The following is a 26,093-nucleotide window of genomic DNA, read 5'->3' as shown; positions in this document are numbered from 1 at the left end:
ATATTGAACATACAAATTAATAAGGCCTCCAATATGCAAAATAGAAAGGTAATTTAAAGGGGGCAAGATTAGTGAATACCATAAAAGATGATTGGATGATTGTAACAAAAGAATATTGGTTCATGCATACGATTTCATTAAAGATTGTTAAATGTTACAAGGATCAAATTAAAGATCTATAGGTCAAGTACAAGTCATCAAACATTTTATCAAATGAATTAATTTTAATCATTAAAAAAAGCATGTGTTACTTTACAGATGGTAATTTACTGGCAAACAATAAAAAAGTACCCAAGATGACAGACTTAGGATAAGGAAGCTTCATGATGTGACTCATGAAGCTTTATTTTTAATAATAATGTAGGAAGGTAGTGTCACAAATTATGCTATAGGGAGAAACCATTATTCTGAAGCCTTCAGCCCTTATTGATTAGAGAACCCCATTCTTATCCTACCAGTAAAAACACCACACCTGAACAGAACACCCTATACAAGTTAATTAAACAAGCATGTTTATTTGACATATATTGTTGTTATTTATAAATGTTTCTCTGTACAGACAGGTCAATTTACATTTAGACAAAATGTCCTCTGTACAAATACCATGTGTTGATCCATTTTTAGGTCTACAGCTCTGTTATGCAATAAGCTGCCTTTGAAACATGGAGACCGAAGCCCTCTGTCTATCTATAGGAAATTATAAATATAATGACGTTTATTCTCGATGACCCTGTTTACCTTTACCCCACCCTACTGTAAGACACATTCCTGATCTCATCTTCTCTCAAACATTGCATCATTCAGTACCCAGTGTTAATGAAAATGAGATTAAATGTGGTTGTTCAGTGTCATGCACTCACATAAGATAGTGTCCACTTCATTCAGGTGGCACAGGAATGGACTGAGAGCTTCAAACCTACAGTCCACTATTCAGTTAAAAAGTTCACATTTCAAATTACAGGTGTGTAACTGCATCGCCATTTTTCTTTCTCCCTGGTGCACACATTTCACAGCCAGCCAGACACCAGCATTCTAAGTACATATCACATTAGTGGTCACACTGTTAATTGCATCTCTACAGTGCATTTCTACTGTGCTGAGGTGGGAGATTTCAATTCTTCATGAACAATGAAGATGATGCATTTTCATGAAAGTCAGCTTCCTCACGCTTTATAGTCCCTCCATCATACATACACACTGGCCACTACTCACCAGAATGGTTTTCTCTAGTTTGCACTTTAAAACCAGTCCACCTAGGTTATTTTGTAACATTACTAATATTTTTCCTTAATATTTGTAGACTGGAGTGAACTGCTTTGATAAATAGGGGCCATTATGTACAAAAAACATCCAGCAGCTGGAAGAGCTGCCTGTCTTCAGTCAGTCAGACAGTGATTCCTAGTGGTGGACCACAGTACTGCTCCCCCCCGCTGCCCCCCCTCTCAAAAGGTGCTCTGCAGGTGGCAGTGGCAGCCGCAGCCTGTGGGGCAGACCTCTTGCGTGCGGAACCACTCCATCATGTGGCTGGTGTGGCCACCGTGGCCGCAGTTGAGGCAGAAGTTGGAGGAGCCGCGGACAGCCACATGACAGATGGCACACTGGAAAGTGAGCTGCTTGCAGACGGCACACTGTGTCCCCCTGACTTCACTGCGGCAATGGCAGCAATATACTCCAAACTCTGCAGGACACCAAGAGAAACAGTCAGTTACAAACTCGTTCCAAGGCCTGGTTTACTAACCCTCAATCCCTTAAAAATGAATGTGTTTGAGCTGTGATTGTAATAAGAGTTTACAGTTTTTATGATGCTTATTAGCTGATAGTGTCATCATCTAGCACAAGGTGAACATGATAACTGCCTTCATTTTGCACTAAACTTATCATACACTCCTAGCCTCCTATAGTCATTTTACTTTTTTAACTTTCAGGTATTGTGGCATTGTTACATGGTTTTGAGGACCCTCTCTAATTGTGTGCACTGTTGTTCTGCCTAAGTATCATAAATACTGTGGTACATGAAACAGATTACATGAAATTAAATGGATGGCTATCTAACACCAATACTCTTCCCTCAGTCACACATTAAAATGGGCCAGTGCAGGGCACCTTCCATTATGAGATTATGCATCTCAACAAATAATTTCTCCATCTAGTTTCCCATATGCAGCTGCACAAACTCACCAATCCCCCTGTGAGGCTCTGGGGGGCATGATGCAAACTTGAGGACCTCAGCCCGTTTCTCTCGCAGCCCCCAGCGGTACAGGATCTCCCCGTAACACTTCTTAAAGTCATCGAACTGCAGGCTGTTCACTGGGTCCAGCAGCCTGCAAAGCCCAACACAATGAACTCAGGGGTAATAATAAGAAAGAGCTTCCATGTATGCTAACACTAAAAGGGCTGTGTGAAGTCAGGCCCACACACACAGAAAATATTAGCCAATTACATTATTCAGTTAAATTGTAAAAATATGTAGTGACCCCAATGAATACTACTACTCTGTATCTGTAAAGCTCAAGAATAAGTATATCTCCAAGGGTCTGTTTTTGGCTATTCCCAATATATTATAAAAATGATAAATACATTGAAAACATCCATTGCTTGCATCAGACAAAATCGGGTTCTACTGCAGATGCCCTCTAGAGCTAACAAAACTTTTGAGATCAATTTGGGACACCTGTCGCCGCCATCAGTTATCTAGCAGGTAATGACCACTGTGTCGACATTCATGCTTAATTAATGCCCCGTCTTTCCCAGCAACACAAGGTTTTATTATGATTGATTGATGATAATAATACATTTTTTTACATATACAGTAGCTGATCATTTGCTTTGGTTACAAGCCATTAAGGGTAGATATGTGCTTGTGCCTCCTTGTTATTTCTGATGGAGCACAGATGAATTTAACTCTCACACAGAAATGGGTCACTGTTACCGTTTGTTCTTGTCATGCTGCTCCTTCTCCCGCTCCCTGGGGTCTGCATGCGCCTGGTTTCCAAAACGATAGTCATCAGGAGAGGATTCCCCCCAGGGTAAGGTGTGCTCAGGGTCCCTGCCCACTGTAACAAAACAGAGACAGAAAGAGATGCCTCAGTACAGTGTGAAATCACGTAGCTGACCCGCATGTCACCAGTGCTTTATTCAGTCCTGCTTATTAGTACTACATTTCCATTTACGATTTAAGCAAAGGCTTTGTCAACCACATATTTGGGTTTTAAAAAGTATATTTGAAAAGCAGCAAATTGAAGTCCTCCTAATGCAGCCCCTGGAAGCCCTAATGTGATGCCCCTGCTACCTACGATACATTGGGCTAGAAGAACCTCTATTACCATCCTTTAAAACTGGAGCACCTATGACCACAGCTTGAGTGCAATTTTGAAAAACAGGATGTTTTGCAATAGGAAACTGTGTTTTTCACAATGGGGACAACATTTAATGTGGTATTCTAAAGACTTAGAAGTTACTATGTTTTCCCTACACACAGCAGTAACCTACTAAGCTAGCTGTGATAGATACCTGCCCTCCACTTACCAATATTCCAGCCACTGGTGTTCAGGCCAGAATCTGAGGTACTGGAGCAGGAACCAGATGAGGTGTAGCTAGGCTACAGAGAGAAAGAAAACATTACATTTGTAACTATCTAATGAATGAATGAATGAATGAATGAATGAATCAACCAATTAATTAATTAATTAATTAATTAATTAATTAATTAATTAATTAATTAATTAATTAATTAATTAATTAATTAATTATGTGAAAGCATGTACATTTTTTTTTTTAAACTAACCAATCAATCAACCTTTATTTAATATAGCACCTTTCACAAAAGCAATGCCTCAAAGCGCTTTACATTAATGCTTAAGCGATTGATTGATTGACTGATTGATAAACTAACCCTATAGAAAGTATGTTTTTCATATTACTTAAAAAAAAAAAAAAAAAAAACACGTTAGAAAAACATCTACAAATATCTAAAAAATCTTTAGCAATTTAGAATTTAATCCCATAGTTCTTCATCTCTACATTGTGCAAGGCAGTCTTTAAAGTATGTACTTTTAATCTGGTAACAATCATTAAATGTCTAAATTAATTTTAGTTTACATGTTTGTGTGGCAGCTTTACTTCTAAATACATTAGACCTCTGTACCCTGTGAGATTGAAGCTGACTTACAAATCTGTTGGGTGGTGTGAAGATGGAGGTGCGGTGTGGGAATTGTCCGTAGAGAGAGAGGTAGTCCTGGGGGCTGCTCTGCCCCTCAAACACGCTACACAGCATGGCCAGTGTCTGGATGTCATGAATCTGACTGAAGTAAGTCAGCCTGGGAAAACGCACACACAAGGCGGCCAGGTGAGAGCAGGGGAGGATCAGACAGAACCACAGTTATTGTACTACTCACTTCCCACAAGGTGTTCTGCTGCCCATTTCAATTGTATGCATTCTCTCATATGTTGTGAGAGAAAAAAAAAAATTAACCTAAGAGCAACGACACTTGACAAGGAAAACCCTAGAAACAAAGATGTTGCACTCCCCGCCACTCCAATCAGAACTTACAGTGTCTCCAGTAGGTGTCGTCCGAAGGGGTGTCGTGCCCAGGGGGTGCTCTCATCAGGGTCGGAGTGGGGGCTGAGATCAGAGCCTGTGGCTGCAGAAGCCAATGCCCATACCTAGTAGATGAAAGGAAAATCGAACTGTTTTAAACAGAACAAATCCACCATTTTCCAAGACCTATACAGAAGCAGCAGTATGATGGCCAGTGTCCCGTCATTTATTGACAGTGTAGTTAAAAAGCGACAAAAACACCAAAAGACCATATATTGGATAAAAAGAATGCAAAAAGAGCTCAGGGCCATGCAAAAAAGTATTTGAATCTATTTTACAACAATCATTACATGCAGCTGGAAAAAACAATTTATTACCAACTGAAAACTAGTTTCCAATAACTGATACTGAACCTTGGCCAGGTCTCGGCGGCCAACAGCCAGCGCCGCTGCTGCATTTTTCTGGCAGGTGTCCTGGATATCATTCGCATGCAGTCTGAAACAGCACAAAGGATTTAAACAGGTTAAACAGTAAAATAAGAACACTGCAGTTCCTGCATACGCTGTATAGTTAAGACTGAGGAACTATCAGACAGTGTAACCTTGTCACTATTTGTTATAGCTCAAGAACTGGGAGGCAGTGGAACTGGAAGACTGGAAGGCAGCTTGGACCAGTGGTTAGAACTCATGGAATGAGTGGTAAGAGTGGAGACAGAGCCCTGGAAAGCATTAAGATATAAAAGAAGAAATGTTGAACAAGCCCATACACGTATGTCTCTCCCAGTTGCTTGTGCACAGGAAGCAGCCAGGATATGTCCTGAATGATCACTTTCCCTGCAGCTTTGATTGGACGGTTAATTGAGTCCGTTCCTTCGCGCTTCCCCTTCCAGCGTCGGGATTTCTAAGAAAGAGACCGACAAAGGAGAAAGAGAGACAGAAGATTTAGTAAGATTCAGGAATGATGGCTCCAAACCACCTCTCTCTGCAGAATGGAGAGGAGAGGTGGGCTGGAGCAGTCCCAAGCTCCCCCACAGCCACTGCTGCTGGTTCTTGCAGCCAGCTCCTGGTTCTGCAGAGTGGGCAGGCCTTAAACAGTTTGGATCGATACAGTCTATTCGACATAAACTGATTGACACCTGAAGGTGTGCACTAACCCTAATTGTATGAATTTAAGCCAAGTTTGTATCTTTCAAACCAGTTTTTCTTTTGCCAGGGTCTGCTAAGAAATAAATAAAGAAAAAAGAAAAAGAGAGAAAAAGAAGAAAAAAGAAAGCAAAAGAGAGAAAAAGGAGAAGAAAAAAGAGAGAAGAAAAAGAAAGAAAAAGAAGAAAATGAAAATAAGAAAGGAAATACACATCTAGTAGACAAACAGCCAGTTTGAATGGACCAGTCAAAACTTATTGGTTCAATTAATGTTAAAAGCTATATTCCCACAGATCAGCAGAAACTTGCTGCACTCCCAAACAAGATTCACAATTGCATCATTTAAAGACCAGCTGCCAGAAGGAACCAGGGTTTAAAAAAACAAAACAAAACAAAAACACATATTAAAATATTACACACTTCTACAAAGTAACAAAGCTTGATGGACAAATCATTAAAATAATTTTCAATTTGCTTGGTCTAGGCAAGATAACTCAACAATAGCAAACTAATCTGATGTATTTCCAAACATATTCATTCTTTTTACAGACATGACACCAAAATTATTTAGTCAATTATCCAAGGGGTATCGTTCCTAAATTTGAAACAGTTCAAAGAGAGTTCCTAGGGAAAGAATTAGTGTGTAATTTCCCAAGTCCCAACACTGCCAGGAAAAAAGGAGAAGGAATGTGTCAAATACAGGAAAAGACATATTAAAGTTAGGTGTTACATTTAGCAAGTAACAGAAATGAGAACACACATTACATACATTTGAGGGGGAAAGGGCATTTATACTGAACACACTTATGTGTGAAGTCCAGGGCTGGCATAAAGGGGTATAGGCACACATGCTGTGGCGCATACAGTCGACCTAGAGTGCTGAATTATGGGTTTATGGATTTCAACTGCACTCCCCATTAGCATTTTGTCCTTGTGTTTATGGAAGTAGATAAACCACAGCATGTGTGGATATACGTCAAGTGGCTTTATATTATTTCTGAGATGTAATCAAGCATCAAGTAAGCCATAATTCAGCTTAAATATAACGTTAAATACAACAAATGGTATGACAAAGAGACAGAGAGAAATGAAGCACTATGCAGTCAATGATAAACAGAAATATTTTTATCCTCATCTGGATACAATGAGGAAAAAGGACAGTGGGGGTAGCTAATGAGAGTGAAGACAGTACCGGGCAGTCGTGAATGGCCTGTATGGACCAGCGGCGAGGGGCAGAGAATGGAGGCTTCTGATTGGGAGAGAACACACCACAGGGAGGAGCAGGGAAGCCAAAACACCAAAAACATAAATAGAGATACCCATTAAAAACACAAAGCATCAGGATGAAACGAACAAAAAATATGAAACAGGCTAGACATGAACCGGCGACCATGCACACCGCAAGCAGGTATCTCAACCACCGTGTCAAACAGCCAGGCTTGTCTGCAGCTGTGCATCATAAAACACTGCCAGTTACACTGACACTCCATGAACATGCAGCCAGGTAGAGGTGGGACCAATCCTGGAGCACAGTGGACATCTACATACACATAAGAGATTACAAACAGAGGGATACAACTGAAACAATCTGTGTGCATTTAGCAGGACTAGTAGCCATTTAACATAAAATAAAGCTTAACTGAACTGTGTTACATTATGACTACTGTATATACCATTGATTTAGTGCAAGGTGGACAACAGGATTGGCTCAACAGTGGGAACAGTCATTCATTAATCTTCATTCCTTCTGATCGGTAGTGGGTTGCAGAGGTGAGGTAACATTTGAATTTTCAGCAACAAAATACTTCTTAAAGTATAGAAAAAGCATGCCAAATTGCTTAGAATTTGAATTACCCATATGCACAGCCTTATTATGTAAATTAGCTAAGTCCACATATTAATGCAATACTTTTCATGCACACAGACCACTTTAATTGCAGAACCTGAAAATGTTTCCTTTAGTTGCAAAAAGATAAGCAGGGGATTGTACCAACTGTTAGTGGCACACAAGAGTCAGTTACCAACAAAGAAAACGATGCCAGTTAAACAAACGATGGCCTGTACCATAGACTTGTAAATTACAGAATATTAGCACTGTAAAATGATTGTGGTTTTTTGAGAAACTGTGCGCAAATAATTTGTCCATCTTGCTTCTGGCACTATGTCCATCTTACAGACTGCAACTACCATAAGATTTATCCCAAACAGCTTCACATTAATCAATTTGAGGATAAGATAACTAAAGGCTTTGACCTTGTTTTGGGGTTCAGGTTTGGTTTTGGCTAAGAATTAAAAATATCTAGTACTCAGTTTAGGTTCATGTTCTTTCACCCCAGTGAACTCTCCTATAAAAGAGCCCCGACTTCAGGTAAAGCACCTGCTCTAATGAAGTAACACCCTCATGTGAAACCCATAGCTGTGTGAAGCCCCTCCCATCCCTACCCGTTCCTTGTAGTAGAAGGAGCTGATGGAGACTTGCTCCTTCTCGCTGCGTGTGGGGCTGCCGCTGTAGAGGCGCAGGCTGCTCTGGGACTCGCTGCGGATCTTCATGGGGGTCATCACTCCGCTGTGGTAGGCAGAGAGAGCTGACAGGGACCTGGGGTAGACCAAGGAAAGAGTTACATCCTGGGCAGCTCAGTATTAATATAGAGCGAATCTCCTGTCCCCTGCATGCTTACCTGGGGGTGGGCTCCGTGGGTGACAATGTCCGGTTTATGGTCATGGGCCTTGTGAAGTACACCACATATCCTGCAAAGAGTAAACACAGGATTTTTTTTAAAGTTACTCCAATTCCCTGTCAGATCCAAGCCCAAATAAATGTAGTTTACCTAAAAGTGTTTCAGTTTTTGAAGTGAGGTTTTGCCTGGCTACAGGACATGCAATTACAACAGCTAGTGCTTTTAATTGCATTATGTGTCATTTGTACTCATTCCAAACTGAGTAAGCACATGTTTGCAGTTTATTAACATTTTTATGATGTTTTATTTTGTTTCATTTTGGCTAATGTTAACTAGAAACATACGTATTACTGTCTTCTAATTTTGTGAGCCACATTGAAAGAAAATAACTTTATTCACAGAATACAGCTGTGTATCAACTGTATAGTCACTGTTTCAAACTGTGGACTTGATCACAGGTTAAAACAAAGAGGCAGTGAAATTTACCTGCCCCACAAAAGCGTACCCCTGAGGTGCGAGGGAAGGGGATGTTGGCATCTTGGTACGATCCGTAGGTGTTGGTGACGCGAGGGAAGGCCGGCAGCGTCTGGTTCATAGTGTTAGACAAAACATAGGGATTCCCAGGACCACTGTCTTTTTGAGTCTGAGGAGCAGGAAAAGGGGACATAAAGATAGAGCAGTGGAGAGAGAAAGGGTAACTGAAGGTAAGAGTGGTGGAAAGTTGAAGGTATAGGTTGAAAAGATAATTATAGAGAAGGGGTAGAGGTAAACCTAGAGAGATGGAGAGAGTGAAAGTGCCCTCAGAGGTGAGGTTGTGTATTAGACAGCAGGGATCTCACCACACAGGACTCCAGGCAGGACACAAGCTGCCTCACACACGGCTCCAGGCAGTTCTGATTCCGCTTCACCTTCTGCAGTGAGGTGTCCTTCAGGATCTGAAACGCAGGAGTGAACAAGGTAAACAGGACTTGCTGATAGCAGGCAGTGCCCACTGACAGCTGAGAGTCACGTGTTTTGCTCATTGTTAAAGAACACGGTTATGGAATGTCACAGACTTTCTATATTATTTTCTGTTTCAGTCATCACCTCAAACGTGTTCCTCTGCAAGTATAGCTGGAACACCAGAGTGTAGCCTTTAACCTGTCCCACTGTGATGGTAAGAAATACCGCATAGAACAAATGAGGTATTTCTTACATGAACTGGTGGAAGAGTTTTAAAGTCAGGGTGTGTTGACTGCACCATAAAACGACCAATAACCGATATTTCATACCCATACCAAGTTGCTCTTTAAGGAAAGGGTGAAATGGTCCTGTTACCTTGAGTATCTTGGCTTTCATGCTGGAGGGGATAGTGGTGGGGGTGACAAACTGAAAGGAGGGTGCAGCGTTGTTGGGGTACTGTGCAGGGAACATCACCAGCATGCACACCCGATTGCTACCGCAGTGGGCTGAAACTGCACAACTTCTGTTCATAGCATCCATCTAGAAAGACACCTGGATTAACATAACCACAACACTTGCTCCTTGTTTAACATGAGTCCAGGAGAACCTCCTAAATCCAACATATTTAGAAAATACAAATAATTTACATAATATAGAATTGCAGTTTTTAATACAGTAACTGGTCTAGGTACTGATACTTGACAAAATGGCCTGATACAATATGTGAAAAAATGTGAGTCTCACTTTATATTCTGTTTAACAATAGGGAATTATTGCACATAGGAGTTGACACAAAATTGATTGGAAGTATTATGATGTGCTGGTTTCTTTTTTGCAATAACAACATTTCCTGAAGTCAGGACCTTCTGGCCCTGATTTCTGGCTGCTGTATGCTACAGTACTGTTCAAAAGAAGATCTTTCTCAGAGCACATAGAGTAAATAGACCTCTCACCTCCACAATGACGTTGCGTATTTGCAAATTGACCAATGAGAACTCCTGCTGCAGGGTCTGGGGCAGCCCCAGCTGGTCCAATTTCCCAGTGGGTGTCATACTGGATTGGAGGTCATCTCGCTGAGCTGGGAACAGGGCAGCATTACAGATGAGGGCGTACAGTCATGAACAGGGATTAAAGCTCTGTCATAGTTTTTGTGATTCCTTTTATAGTTTCTAAATAAGGCTTTCATTTTATTTTCTCTGGAAATGTGCAATGTTATGATAGCTACCATCCATCTGATATTTAGTACATACTGTTTTAATGATCTAGCAGCAGTGGATGCAAAAACTCTTAAGACATACCAAAGACCTTTTTTGTTTTATAATATTGTATTCAGTGAAGTTAATCAGGGCCACAAAAAACACCTGTAGGAAAACACTTGTGGCATTAATATAGAATTAAAGGGAGGCATCATTTGGTTTTCATAAAGGCTGATGATCTGAATCTTGGGCTCCAGGCTACTGCTTTGTTTGTCCAAATACTGTGAATTGTTCCTGTTATTTTTTTGTTTCGCTTCTCTCTCACCTTCCTCCTCCTCAGTCCCGTGGCCTGGAGTTTGCTGCGGCTCTGAGTCCTGGGAAAGGAGTGTCTTGTCTGACTCCAGAGACATCCCATCCATCAGCTCATCCACCCCTTCCAATATGCTGTTTGCACACAGCTGGGAAATTAAGAAGAAAAAGAAACCAGACAAGTTATCAAAGGAGTGGTAATCAAGGCATGATTTTTTCCAGAATTGTTTTTTTAATGCTATAGATCAGCATCATAAACATATTGCTAAACAAAGGTTGATACAGTGTACAACCTATAAAACATTAAGTGGTGTTTTGATCTTGATGCGAAGCTGAAATATTACCGTGCAGCAAACAGGATTCAACATAGGCAGGTTTAAAATACAGATGCACAGACTAGCTTCAATTGCCCATCTCAGAATTATTTTTCTGCAATCAACTTAAGACACCTAAACCAGTAAGTATAACCATAGGGAGTATATTAATAATTTGACGATGTGCGACTGTACGTTTTCAGCCCATTTCTTACCCTCTGCAGCTGTGGGTCTACACGCCATATCCGCAGGGTCTGGTCACGGGACCAGGTCACCAGCTGGTAATCTTTGGAGCCTAGACAGCAGAAAAAATTAATAGCTCTGTCTGGTATTTGTTCAGCATATAAAAATTCCTCTGTATATCCAAGCCCTGTCCTGCTTGTACATGGATCATTCCATGCCAATAGGACTAATGATAATCTGATAACTTTCACCTGTTACTCTTAACAGATCCCAAGATAAAGTCACTTAAAGAATGGAATAAGGGAGTTAAAATGAATGGTGGTAAATTCTCTTAATCACATTTTAACCTTTTTCCTTTTTTTCTATTTGATTCCTGGGTTTTTAAATGAAAACCTGTTGAGATCAGTCAATTGCCATTTTTAGATTATGTTTTTATGGAAATAAAATCTATAATTGCTGACCTTGGACCAATGTTCTGAGTGACTGAAAGGTTATACATGTATGATACACAAACCCATTGATTGGTAAACAAAAAGATTGAGGGTTAAGCCCCCAACTTTAGTCCTTACAGAATAGTTTTATTACAGAAATTATATTAACGGGATGTGAGGCCCCCCACACGTCTGGTGGACTGTGGTCAACCGAGGCAGGGGTCTCAGAGATGGATGTTGGCATGTATTTCCTTATTTGACACCTTTACACGTGTCTGCTTTTCTAAAAGACCAATACACTATTGCTCATTCTTTGATCCCTTGTAACTAAACAAAGTGCTGCAGGACGTGGCTGACCCTCCTTCTGCCGGCGCCACTGGAACTCCAGAACAACGTCATCGTGGCCCACGAAGGTGTGGACGGGAGCGTTGAGGTCGAAGACACTCCACAGGAGCAGGCTGTTCTCCCGGCGCAGCTGTGGGACCATCACTGTCACTAGGCCGTTAGAGAAAGGCTGGGGACAAGCACGACAGTAAGTAACCCATTGAAATAGAGTCCCACAATATTTCTCAACATAAAGACTGGGACAGGCACAGTAATTTGATCCCATATAAGACAACAAACGTTCTATAAATGTAACACTTACCGTATACCGGGCCTTCCAGACAGGTACCTGGCAGGACAGGATGTTGAGGTATTTACGGGGTTGACGGTAATCCCAGAACTGCACAGACAAAAATCAGTCAGACAGAGGGATATTTTTTATTATGTAGGAATTAACGTTTTAATGTATATCAGTAACCTACAGGTAGTGGACAAAAAAATGGAAACACCTGGGTAAATGAAGGACACCAAGTATATTGAAAGCAAGGGCTTCCACACAGGTGTGGCTCATGCGTTAATTAAGAAAATAACACCCCATCATGCTTAGGGTCATGTATAAAAATGCTGGACAGGCCTGGTTGCCTATAATTATGGCTAGCATGGCTGCAAGAGGAGACCTCAGTGACTTTGAAAGAGGGGTGACTGTTGGGGCGCGTTTGGCAGGAGCTTCAGTGACCAAGACAGCTCAACTTGCAGATGTTTCATGAGCAACGGTGTCTAAGGTAATGTCGGCATGGAACTCCGAGGGAAAGACATCATCAGCAAAGGCCAACAGTGGGCGGAAGCGCATACTCCAGGATCGTGATATCCGTGCATTAATTTGAAGTGCACGGCAAAACAGGCAAGCAACTGCAGATTAATTGACTGCAAATTTCAACCTGGGGCGCGAGCAGCCAGTTTCATCAAAAACGGTCCACCGGGAACTCCACAGAGCAGGATACCATAGTGGCCCATGTGGTTAACAGTTAGGATAATCATGTGCTAAGAAATGCCCATATCAATGTCCACAGGATTCGATGTACGATTCTTAAGATACATATAAAAATAGGCATGGGGTGAAGAGAAAAAGGGAAAATAAACAATTTTCAGTGCAGGATTTCCTGAACATTTATAAATGTACCCTAAAGCTGCTGACTGCACAATCTCACAAGCAGGATTTTTATAATTCTTTACAACTGTAATTACTGAAGTGAATCTCCTCACCCGGACAGAGTTGTCCTGGCTGGAAGTTGCCAGTATGAACTCGTTGTCGGGGTGCCAGTCCAACCCATGGATTTTGGAGAGATGGGCAGCCACGTATTCCACGGCTGTGTTGGGTTTCTGTGGAAATCAAAACCAGATCAGTCAGATGTTTGTTCATCAAAACTGTTTCTTAGTTGTTTTTTTTTTTTTATAAGGACTCACCCTTTTGTCCCAGATGCGTACATCCCCATCATGGCTGCTGGCCAGGCAGTGCTGGTTTTTCCTGTTCCACTTCACCTGGGAGGCGCCCGCTGGGAAGGAGAGGGAGAGGGGTACAGAGAGCCAGACAGGGGAAGAAGTAGAGGAGAGGGAGGAGGAAAGATACAGAGGGAGAGATTTGACATACAGCTATTAACATCTGTAGTCTAGTGCCTCTCTGAATGAAGATCACATTACTAGAAGGACGTTTGCCTTGCATCCAAACAAAAATATATGAAATGTGTTCTGTGCTAGGCCCAAGAAACTTTGTGGCCTCAATATGACAGCAATGTTAGGTCAGTTAAAGTCAAGGATATGCCACATTAGCATACAGTCTTTTAAGCCAACAAACGCAGAGTCTCTAGCACAAATGGTGTCTGAGATATGAGGCCTTGACACTGTGACTGCAGAAGATTTGTAAAATGACTGACACAAAATGGTTAATTGTTCTTGTACACTACCCAAGATCAGCCTAGAGACAGTTACAGGTTAAAAACACTGGTTTGATCAGTATTATCTGGAAAAGAAGAAGTCACAGGACCACAAGAAATATGACGTTGGTTCAGTTTATGAGATGTGAGATATTGAGGAAGCAGTAGTGGCTTTGCAAAAACATGTAAACCGCCACTATGGAGATGCTTAAATATTGTTGATTTTGACAAGCAAAAAGCTTACTTACCCACAGCAGAAAGGGCAACTGTTGGCTTTCTTGTGTCCCTAAAAAGAGAAATAACTATTGCTCTTGAATTGCACTAAAAGGTAGGAGATGTTTAGGGAAAAGACCTAATACATAAGTACAAGAATTAAGGTTTACTTAAACAACTGTATTAGGAACATGTTGAGAACAATATGATCAATCAGTCCCTATTAAATTATAGCTGCCTGAACAGCTCAGTGTGGTTAATTTATTAACTATTATAGAACATACAGGTCGTGGACAAACAAATGGAAACACCAATGTAAAGTCACTTAATAGGGTGTTGGGCCACTATGGTATCCTGCTCTGTGGAGTTCTCGGTGGACTGTTTTTGATGAAACTGGCTGCTCGCGCCCCAGGTTGAAATTTGCAGTCAGTTGATCTGCAGTTGCTCGTCTGTTTTGCCTTGCACTTTAAATTAATGCACGGATCTCACGATCCTGGAGTATGCGCTTCCGCCCACTGTTGCCCTTTGCTGATGATGTCTTTCCCTCGGAGTTCCATGCCGACATCACCTTAGACACCGTTGCTCGTGAAACATCAGCAAGTTGAGCTGTCTTGGTCACTGAAGCTCCTGCCAAATGCGCCCCAACAATCACCCCTCTTTCAAAATCACTGAGGTCTCCTCTTGCAGCCATGCCAGCCATAATTATAGGCAACCAGGCCTGTCCAGCATTTTTATACATGCTAGGATGTTATTTTCTTAATTAACGCACGAGCCACACCTGTGTGGAAGCCCTTGCTTTCAATATACTTGATGTCCCTCATTTACCGAGGTGTTTCCATTTTTTTGTCCACTACCTGTAGGTTTAACAAGGACCTAATAGGCAAAATTCCTGGCACCTGTGATTTAAATAATGTACCTAGCTGTGGGTGGTTCTGAACCAGTGCACTCACATTCAGAGGGCCCTGATAAATGCATTTGTATAAAATCAAGAGATTACCTGATTATAGCCAAATGCAATCCAAAATGTCTATAGAAGGCTAGTGCAAGGCAGTAATTATATTTACAATGTTGAGTCTGACAGACAGGCAGGATGGACACTATCAGACATTGAGGGTCTCCGTTTTTTGCATAAGGACCCTAAAAACTGGGTGTAGGGCTAGCACAAGTTTCTAAACGTGATATGCATTTTATAACGTTAAATAATATTTCTACTACTTTTTGCTGAACAGTTTACCTACCTTTTGTTCTGAACTTCCTTTTTTGCTTTCTCCTCCTAATCTGGATTATCTTGGTGCTACAGTAGGTTTGATGACTTGGGTTAACTGTATCTATACCAGGATTTTATAAACCACTAGCTTGATTCATTTCTAGACTCAAAAACTGTAATTCTGTGCTGAGTGAGATTGGTTTCTTTTTTTTTTTTTTTGACTGTTTTGAGTGCAATAATGTATTTTTTATAAATGCCTGTGCTGCAACAATGCTAATGTTCTGATTGTATTAGTTTTGTAAATTGAGAAAAAAAATAATGACAATAATAATAATAATAATAATAATAATAATAATAATAATAATAATAATAATAATAATAATAACTTATTTTCTGCATGTAAAACCTGAAAACTCATCAAGAAAAACATTTGCTGGATTAGCTAGAACGTCAATTCCCAGATGCCCATTCACTTTAAAGTTACAGACAGTACAGAACAGGGGAGATGGGGCATGAAACGCTTTGTTGCTGCAGGACCAAGGATTGGTGGATACAAAAACAGAATGCCAATCACACTCACCTAGTGTCCCAAATGTAGATATAGGTGTCCACAGAACTGGTTACAAGCAGTTCTGGATCGAACCACGACCAGTCCAGATCACTGCATTACACAGGGAGTCAAGTATTAAAGTTAAACAATGAATCCCATTGTTCTGGATTACAGACATTATGTCAATAATAGCCTATGCCACCCTTGCGTTCTCAGGAGTACCTGATCACCCGTGTGTGCCCCTGCAGAGAGGTGTGGATCTCACCAGCTCCATCACGCCACTTATACAGGTCCACTCGTTGGTTACTCTGAAATTTAAACAAACTTTTCAAATAAGTACAAACATATAAACAAAACGTTGTGTAAGTACTATAAAAAAAAGACATCTACTTTCACACTATGTGGAATAGCTTCTTCTACTTCATATTCACTTCATGTTTACCTTCTTCCAGTTTCATAAAATTCAGACACGCTCTTCGGAAGATAATCTTCAGTAGCGTAATAAGAGCTCATGCAGATGTAGGCAATGTGAATACTGATACCCGTAAGAAGTGTGTTATAAATAAATCTGAACATTTCAAGTGTTTTAAACTTTCAAAATGATATGCAGTGTTTTTTCGCTCCTAGATAAGAAGGCCCTTACCGAAGCAGCGAAGTAGAAAGCACAGGACTCATGGGGGTTCCACTGCACTGTCCCAATGTCCCACTTGCTCTGGCGCGCAATCTTCCGCGGGACCTCCAAGGGGGCGTCCAGGTTCACTATGTTGAGAAACCGGCGTCTGGAAATCAAAGTCAGGCCAGTCATGCCAAGAGAGGATTAAGGAACCTGTCTTCAAGTAGTTTGCATTTTACAAATATATTATGTTAAAACTTTGCTAGTTAATTATTTAGTACCTCAAAATATGGACAAGCAATTAAATATAGTTCAGAACATTTGGACAGACCCCTGGCTTTTTTTTTTTTTTTTCCTCAAATCCCAAACTTTCAAAAGGTCATATCTTTGAAATTGATTGTGCTTGAGAAGAATCACTTCATTTTGCAAAGCAAATCCATGGTACCAACTCACAATGTCTGTTTATAGGGAGATACTTACCCAGACAGCACAGCATGGCGCCCAAGGCAATCCACTGACATAGCAGTGGCCTGCAAACAAGCAGAAATGAATGCTTTAGCTGCAAAAGGTAATATACATAGTAATATAATACAGTATATGCACTGAGAAAACATTATTATTAAAAAGCCTTCAAGTATATGTGCAAGTAATATAATATATAGGTGTGGCTCCATACATGGCACCTGATTAATAGACTATTGAATGTTTGAGGTTTGCAAAAAAAAAAAAAAAAAAAAGGCATTGGTGATCAATAAATCGATTAGATGTTTCATTTCTAGTTTTGAAAAAAAAAATGTTATTCCTTTAAGAAAAAAGTGGTAGTCTTTGTGATGAAGTAAAAATTTTAGTACATGTATAGTGTGGAGCTGGGGAGCATTTAAAAGTTGCTGACAGCTAAGAGGATTTATCCCAGAAGTTAAGTGAAATTCCCCAAAACATGAACTGAGGACGAAGCTTTTACTCTGACTTAACATCTTAATTTATGCAATGATTTAATCATTATCTTCTGAAATGTTTAACTTCTTACAGAAACAGAGAAGTTTGATTTCCCTGATTGATGATGAGAAGGAAAATAAATTACACAACAGGATATCTTTCTTACTGTAGGCTGTTTTCATGACAGCAAGTATTTCCAAAAATAGCATTTTTCCACATTTAAAAAAACAGAATGCTGCAATTTTCAAACAATCATATTCAGCATGATTCCTAAATAACATTTTACTATATTCTTCAGTTTTATTATGTTACAACTTTCTTAAAAGTTGTAATTAATTTTAATTAAGAAACCATTATCTAAAATAAATGTTGTCATGCATAACATGTATTACACTGTTTGTTTGCCAAAGTATTTATGAACTTAATATTCCTCTAATTAGTGACTGGTCAGTAAAGCAATTGATTTCACTAGTTGCGACAGGTTGCTGCAGTCAAAAACAGTCCCCTACCTACATTTTTGTGCAGCCTTTTGAACTCTCTCATGCAACAGGTTACAAATGAAAGAAAGTTTAGCCTTTTTTACTTCTGGTAAGCTCTCGTGTATACTTCAAATCAACTGCTCCATTGATTAGTCCCCAAATAGATGAAAATTCAAATTGAAAAATACTTGAAACAAACGCTCATATATTGGACTTCATGCTAGGCTGGGGGGAAAAAATCAGTTATTTTTTTTAATTACAGACAAAACCTTTTATTATAACTTCAGATGGACTGAGCATAAATTCGATTTCACATTATCATGAGTTCAACAACAACCTGACAAAATAAGTATTAAAACACAGAAAATGTTTATTGAACAAAGACCCCTGTTTTGGAGTGGAAAATAAAGCTATTGCATTAATTAAGCATTGATTAAGAACATTATTGTTCTTTAAAAAAACATATTACATGATCAGAAGAGAGACCACATCAAAATAAGGGCAACAATTCAGGTAAGATAGCCATTAAATGTATTTATCTAAATGCTAGAAGACTCAAGAAACAAAATGCTAGAACTTGAAGCTACTGCACTAACAAGTATCTACAATGTCATAGGTGTTACAGAAACTTGGTTATCCGAGAGTGATGGAGACGAATATAATATTAGTGGGTATACACTGTATAGGAAAGACAGGCAGGACAAATGAGGCAGAGGGGTAGCGCTATACATAAAAACAGTCTTGAAGCCCAGGTGTTAAATCTGGAAGAAAAAAACAACGCAGAATCAATATGGGTCAGAATAATGGTCAAAAATTCAAAAGGGCATAATAATAGGGGCATGCACCACCAAATTCAGGCACCAAGCAAAATAATCTGTTATACAATGACATTAGAAATGTGTGCAGCAAAGGAGAAGCCATATTAAATGGGGGATTTCAACTTCCCCCATACAAAATGGGAAAACCTGGTGGTGAGCATGACAGACGAAATTGAAATGGTGGAAATGACAAATGGCTGCTTCCTAACGCAATTTGTCAAGGCACTGACTAGAGGGGAGGCATGCCTTGATTTAGTCTTTTCAAATAACGAAGACAGAATAACTAAAACAGAGGTCAGAGAACTATTGGCAAACTCAGACCACACCATGGTCTCATTTGAAATGCTTTTTAAAACCCAAAAAGTAATGACTAAAGCTATGGTTTACAATTTTAGAAAGGCAAACTATGAAGGTATGAAAAGTAGATTGGAGTAAAATAGAGAAAACAGCCACGGAAATAGGATGGCTGTTTTTTTTTAAATGTAGTACTAGAGGCGCAAAACAATTACATCCCAAAAGTAGCCAAATCTAAAACAAAATTGCCAAAATGGTTTAATAGATCGATGAAGAAAAATATAAATTGTAAACTTTATGTTTTTATGTATGCTGTACTGTGGAACTGAACTGTACATTAAATCTTTTGAACAACCGTTAGATTTAAGTGATATTAAACAGTGTGATAATAACTGAAGAATACTACTGGGATATAAATACTTCAACAGGTAAAAGGTTTAAAGCAATGTACCTTTTAAAGCACACTAGTTTAGCTATGTATTGGGAGGGAATCAGCTGAGGTGTGTGTAAAGCCAGGGACACACTGCCCGATGAGATCTTCGCAACACTCTGGCAGAGGTCGTGTTGCAAAAAACACCTCTGAGAGCGCGCATCACACACTGCCCGATTGAAATTGCAGGAAGGACACAATTTGTGATTTTTTTCTGATGGTTGACCTGCCCTGGATGCATAAAGGACAGCAGCAATTGGTCAAATCAATGACAATAGGCAAAAACATAAGGCTAAGACAGTACTATATACAATTCTGGCTTGATGGCGGCGTGATCGTGAAAATCACATATGCCTGGAGACAGACACAACATACATACATTCATACACAAGGTATTCCATTGGTTTGTTTATGTCCGGTTGGACAACTTTTTAAAACAAGCCGACAGCCCCATAAGCATTCTACTTTTTAACTATGAAATATTTACATAATACTTAAAAAATGCTGCTACCACCACGATTAATTTAATATTAATAGTGGTTTAATTAAATTATAACTAATCACGTTTTTATTTACAATGTAGGGAACATACTGTGTCGAACAAATGCGTATAATAAAAACATGTATTATGTTTTCCCTTCATTGTAAATAAAAACGTTATTTGGTATAATTTAATTGAAACGCTATTAATAATAAATAAATCATGGTTATCACCGCAGTTTTTAAGTACTGTATTCTGTAAACATTTCGTCTAATAGTTAATACCATAGTATACATCACATACAAACCAATGGAGTGGAGTACCTTGTGTGTGTGTGTAGGAATACATGCGTGTCTGTGCAGTCATATTATGACTGAACGCGGTGAACTCATTGGTTGCTGACTTTGAGACTAGCCAGTGGGTATGACACACTGCCCCGATGCGAAGGAATCGCATAGCAAAATATTAAACATGTTTAAACTTTGCGAGCCGATTGAAATCGATCGTCCGATCCTGTATAATTGCATCGCAAAAGCACAACACACTGCCCGATGCGACTGAAAAATCGCGTCGCAATTGATCGCATCGGGCAGTGTGTCCCCGGTTTAACAGACGTGAATTGCAACAACAACGGGGCAGTCAGAACAGAAGCGTAAAACGGAGGGATAGGGGTTAAATTGGTACAGAAAAAATACAAACAGGACAGACGACTCTACACAGAACGTATATAATAACATAGTTTTTGTTCACTGTTTTTGAAGAGCTATATAAAATAATAATAATAATAAAAAAAAAACCTTCAGTTCAACTGCCACCACCCTATCCTACCCCCCGGTGTCGTCTACCCTCTCCGTCTCCCGGTACCTGTGAGTCCCTGAACTCCACCACAACATTCTCGCTACTCCAGCGGGCCGCCATCTTCCGTGTCTCTGCACCATAACCACAACAAGGCGTATAGACGTCATTGCGTACAGTCTGCGAGGAATCGAGATACTAGGTCGCTAGGGATACTGGGAGTTGTAGTTCTTTGAGGGGGAAATTCATCATTTCAAGCTGTGATGTCTGGAAATTTGCCATGAATTGAAGGGAGTACAAGTTGGTTTTGTGTGTATTTAGTGGCTTGCAAATTAATCTTTACAGTCTAAATTCCAGCAAGACATTTTAATTACCTTATATTTTACAAACTCTGTAGTCAAAGAACAGAATAATAAATCTACAAAAAAATTAGTGATTTGTGAATATTTCACACACACACACACACACACACACACACACACACACACATATATATATATATATATATATATATATATATATATATATATATATATATATATATATATGTTTTATTTATTTATATATATAGTCTTGCTATACATGACACATAGTAACAGATATATTCTGGAATATAGTCTTTCCACATATTGCATACTGTATTGTAGTATTTGCTTAAAATATAAAGTTTATGGTTTCATCAGTTTCATAGTTTTATATTTAGGTCAATTAAATTAAAACGTTTTTTAAAGGTATTTTTAAATGTTTACTACAGTACTTTAATTGCCCATTGCTAAAAATACACATCTTGCATTACAAATAGACAGATCATTCAGTTGACTTTGACAGTGATTTAAGTGTGAGTACTTGTCTGATCTCTCTAAGGCATGTGTAAATTGCATTAAATGATTAACTCCCTTATAAGTGAATTTAAATACAATGCAATAACGTGGAAGCAGATTTAGTCGCACTATAGAGTTTTTCATATATCTACAGAACCGCGTGTCCATTGGTCACAAAACTTGCTAAAGTTATAAAATGCATAATTATTCTGGGGTATACAGTATATGGACGCAGTTTTGTGTTCATCCGACTGTCTTCCCGTCATTTTAGAGGTTTTTTTTTTTTTTTTTTTTTTTTTTTACATATTTAGATAGTAGAGTGACCGGACGTGGTTTTTATACAACTTGCATTGATATTTTGCCCAAGTTATATTTTGTGCATACCCTGATGAAGGCTTTACAGCCGAAACGTTGGTTTCTTTCTCTATAAATATTGTAAACGTTTAGGAGTATGTTTGAGTGTGCGGCTTCCTTTTTTTTCCTTGGTTGGCTAACTGCAACATAATCTGTTAAAACAGGTCCTTCCTGAACCAATAATGAAACATCCTAAGGCTTTTCTAGTGTGTCCATCTTTTAATATATGGAGAACATAACTTAGGTCACAGTGATCGGTCTTTTCCAGTTACAGATGTATTCTGAATTTACAGTCTCATCAAGAATGTCAATGGTTAACTACAGGTAACATTATTAAGGTGGTGTTTCAATTAGGTGATGTAGTGTGTGTGATTAGTACCAGGTGAGTTTGGTTAAAGTGAATAGAGGTTGATTTGCTATAGAGCCGGCTCTGAGAGCCTGTTGGGAAAAGATCCAAACCTAGCAGCGCTCTGGAAGTCGCCATCTACTAGTCAGGTCTGTACCACACTCCCCCCCCCCCCCCCCCCCTCCCACTGTGCCTATTAGTCTCGCCTGTCCTCTCACTCTCGTCCTCTGCCCTCTCTCTGCCGCAGCTCCTCCAACCCCTCTAACCTCATCCCTCTGCCTCCCCCCCCCCACTCTCACCCTCTCCCCCCTCGCACTCTCTCTGGTGCACTCTGGAACTGTCACTCTTCTGCTAACAAAGCTGATTTCATCTCTGCCTTTGCCTCCTACCTCTCTCTTGATTTCCTTGCTCTCACTGAAACCTGGCTGTCCCCTGATAACACTGTAACTCCTGCCGCCCTGTCCTCTCTCTACATCCTGTCCCATACTCCATGTCTCACTGGATGGGGAGGTGGGACTGGTCTTCTCTCTCCCTCCTTACCCTTTTCTGTCCACTCCGACCTCTCCTCACTCTCTGTTAACACCTTTGAATTTCACGCTGTCCAACTAACCTCTCCCTGTCAACTCTTGCTAATTGTACTGTACCTGGACCTCTCGCTCACTTTCTCGATGAACTCGACTATCTACTGTCCTCCCTCCCCTCTCTGTCTACCCCAACTGTACTATTAGGTGATTTCAATATCCATTTCTCCAACCCCAGCCACTCTGCCGGATTCCTCCCTCTCCTTCACTCCTTAAACTTCTGTCTCTCTCCATCCCGTCCTACCCACAAAGCTGTCCGTCAACTGGACCTCACCTTCTCCAGGGCCTGCTGCCCCTCCACCCTCTCTGTCACCCACCTGGACCTCACTGATCACTATTTCATCTATTTTTCTCTGTCTCTCCCCTCTCTCCCTGTTCCTCCTACCCCCACTGTCACCTCTCGCCGTAACCTCGACTCTCTCCCCCCCCTCTGTCCTTGCCTCCACCGCTCTCTCTCACCTCTCTCCTATCGACTCCTTCTCCCAACACTCTGTAGACTCTGCTACCTCCACCCTCTTCTCCTCCCTCACCTCCTCCCTTGACTCCCTCTGTCCCCTCACCTCCCGACCTGCTCGCCCCCCCCCCCTCCCCAACCCTGGCTCTCCTCTGTGCTCCGCTCAGCAAGAACCACACTGCGATCTGCTGAAAAGAATTGGAAGAGAACCAAACTCCCTGCTGCCCTAGACCTCTACCGCTCCCTCCTCTCCTCCTTCTCCTACTCTCTCCTCTGCTAAATGTTATTTCCAATCTATAATCCAAGCCTCCACTAACAACCCACGTAAACTATTCTCTACCTTCTCCTCCCTCCTAAACCCTCCCTCTCCTCCTCTCTCCTCTGATGACTTTGCCTCTTTCTTCTTTTCTAAAATCTCAGATATCCGCAAACTCTTTAACACCTCTCCCCCCCACCCCCTCCCACTCCAACCCCTACACCCACTGTGTCCCCTACTAACTCACCCTCCTTCTCCACCCTCTCAAACTCTGACCTCTCCTCCCTGCTCCAGGGCCACAAACCCACCACGTGTGCCCTGGACCCCCTCCCCACTCACCTCTTTCAAGCTGCTGCTCCTGCTCTACTTCCGTTCATCTCCTCCCTTCTCAACACCTCTCTCCTTTCTGGTCTCTTTCCCTCTGCCTTCAAACAAGCCTCAATCACTCCCCTCCTCAAAAAACCTACCCTCGACCCCACCTCCCTCCAGAGCTACAGTCCTGTCTCCCTCCTACTCTTCCTCTCCAAAACCCTCGAGCGGGCAGTACACTGCCAGCTCTCTGCTTTCCTGTCCAACCACTCTCTGCTCGACCCTCTCCAAGCTGGCTTCCACTCTGCTCACTCCACGGAAACCGCCCTCCTGTCTGTCACTAACTCACTAAACTCTGCCCGAGCTGCCTCTCTCTCCTCTGTTCTAATTCTCCTCGATCTCTCTGCTGCCTTTGACACTGTCGATCACTCTATTCTACTATCCTCTCTTGCTGACCTGGGAATCGCTGGCACTGCTCTGGTCTGGTTCTCCTCCTACCACTCCAACCACACTTACCAGGTAACCTGACCCTCTCTCAACAGGAGTCCCCCAAGGGTCAGTCTTGGGTCCTCTCCAGTTCTATCTCTACACCCGCTCCCTGGGCCCCCTCTTCGCATCCTATGGTTTCTCATACCATTTCTATGCTGATGATGCTCAGATTTTCCTCTCCTTCCCCCCCTCTGACTCCACCATCCCCTCCCGTATCTCTACCTGTCTGTCTGCTATCTCCTTCTGGATGCACTCGCATCACCTCACACTCAACCTCTCTAAATCTGACCACCTTTTCTTTCCCTCCTCCTCCTCCCCTCCTCTGATCTCTCTATCTCCATTCCTCTGGAATGCACCACACTCTCCCTCCTCCTCAGCTAAGAACCTCAGAGTCACCCTGGACCCCTGCCTCTCTTATTCCCAGCACATCTCCACTCGGTCACGCAGTTGCTGATTCCTCCTGAGCAACATACGAAAAATCTGACCCTTCCTCACCAACTACACCACCCAGCTCCTTGTCCAGGCCCTGGTACTCTCCCGCCTAGACTACTGCAACTCCCTCCTGGCTGGCGTCCCTGCGTCTGCCACCCGTCCGCTCCAGCTCATCCAGAACTCCGCTGCTCGCCTAGTGTTCTCTCTGCCTCGCTTCTCCCACGCAACTCCACTGCTCCACTCACTCCACTGATTCCCGATCACCGCTCGCATCCAGTTCAAGACTCTTGTACTCACCTACAGATGCCTTGACCAGACTGCACCCAGCTACCTCCAGACCCTCATCTCTCCCTACATCCCCACTCGACCTCTCTGCTCCGCCTGCACTAGAAGACTGGCTGTACCTCTTCTATGCTCCCCTGCCTCCAGAGCCCGCTCCTTCTCAACCCTCGCCCCGCAGTGGTGGAATGACCTTCCTACAGATGTCAGAACTGCCCAGTCCCTGACCACCTTCCGGCACCTGCTCAAGACTCACCTCTTCAGACAGCACCTGTAGAACTCCTCTTTTCCCCCTGGACACTTTATCAATCTTCCTTAATGTGCTTTACTTGCACTTATCTACTCCCTATTTTACTGCATTTAATCCTGTACTTTACAGAGTACTGTACTGTAATATGCCACTAGTGTTATTCAATCTGTAGTATTTTGCATTTAATCGTATCCTGATGTAACTATCACGGACACTGTTATCTGCTCTGATATTGATTCGTATTTTGTAATATACTTGTACTTACTAGAACGGAAGTCATTGTATTTTATCTTGCTCCTAATTGTATTAATACTTGTACTGTGATTCTTAAAATATATTTGTTTACGACTGTAAGTTGCCCTGGATAAGGGCGTCTGCTAAGAAATAAATAATAATAATATATTTAACTATGGACACTCTGGGAGTGCACCAGATGCATGACTGCATTACCAAGCAGTATACTAAACAAGTTCTGTTCTCCCCTACAAGCTTACAGAAACAGCAGTGACTATGAGGAAACCACCACCATATTTGAACACATTTAAACAACATCTTTGGAAAACCTGAACAGCTTTTAACTAACAGAAATAGATAGCTTTGTATTTGTATTTGAAAATAAAGAGCACCTATTTTTTTTTAATGAAATATCACGTTTCCACTTCAAGAAGAGACCATGGTGTATATCTCAGCTGACTTATCAAGAAAGTGTTTTTGAAAGT

The 26,093-nt window shown here is 41.1% G+C and overlaps 1 protein-coding gene across 4 annotated transcripts; it reads right to left on the bottom strand.

Moving 5' to 3' along the window:
- Positions 1-499: 499 nt before the first annotated feature.
- On the bottom strand, positions 500-20,957 carry wdr59 (WD repeat domain 59). 4 transcript variants are annotated; one of them, XM_034041024.3, is made up of 27 exons: positions 20,873-20,957; positions 17,051-17,100; positions 16,601-16,736; positions 16,180-16,265; positions 15,988-16,068; positions 14,236-14,273; positions 13,521-13,609; positions 13,320-13,436; positions 12,379-12,456; positions 12,090-12,246; positions 11,334-11,413; positions 10,821-10,953; positions 10,253-10,377; positions 9,675-9,839; positions 9,197-9,292; positions 8,844-9,000; positions 8,358-8,427; positions 8,122-8,275; positions 6,872-6,928; positions 5,304-5,437; positions 4,951-5,032; positions 4,550-4,662; positions 4,169-4,316; positions 3,526-3,598; positions 2,930-3,053; positions 2,179-2,321; positions 500-1,678 (listed from the first exon to the last, which is right to left on the bottom strand). In XM_034041024.3, exons 1-27 carry the CDS (start codon positions 20,924-20,926, stop codon positions 1,443-1,445), a joined length of 2,976 nt encoding a protein of 991 aa, XP_033896915.2. In that variant the 5' UTR covers positions 20,927-20,957; the 3' UTR covers positions 500-1,442. The 4 variants fall into 4 exon arrangements, with proteins under 4 accessions (XP_033896915.2, XP_033896917.2, XP_033896916.2 ...); XM_034041026.3 differs by having other exon boundaries at positions 20,806-20,911; XM_034041025.3 differs by lacking the exon at positions 6,872-6,928 and having other exon boundaries at positions 20,873-20,954.
- Between the last annotated feature and the right edge of the window lie 5,136 nt (positions 20,958-26,093).

This window comes from Acipenser ruthenus, chromosome 19, assembly GCF_902713425.1.
Source record: "Acipenser ruthenus chromosome 19, fAciRut3.2 maternal haplotype, whole genome shotgun sequence".
In the NCBI taxonomy this organism is placed as follows: Eukaryota; Metazoa; Chordata; class Actinopteri; order Acipenseriformes; family Acipenseridae; genus Acipenser; species Acipenser ruthenus.
The sequence above is the reverse complement of the archived record's forward strand: the minus strand, read 5'-3'. Positions and strand labels throughout refer to the sequence as shown.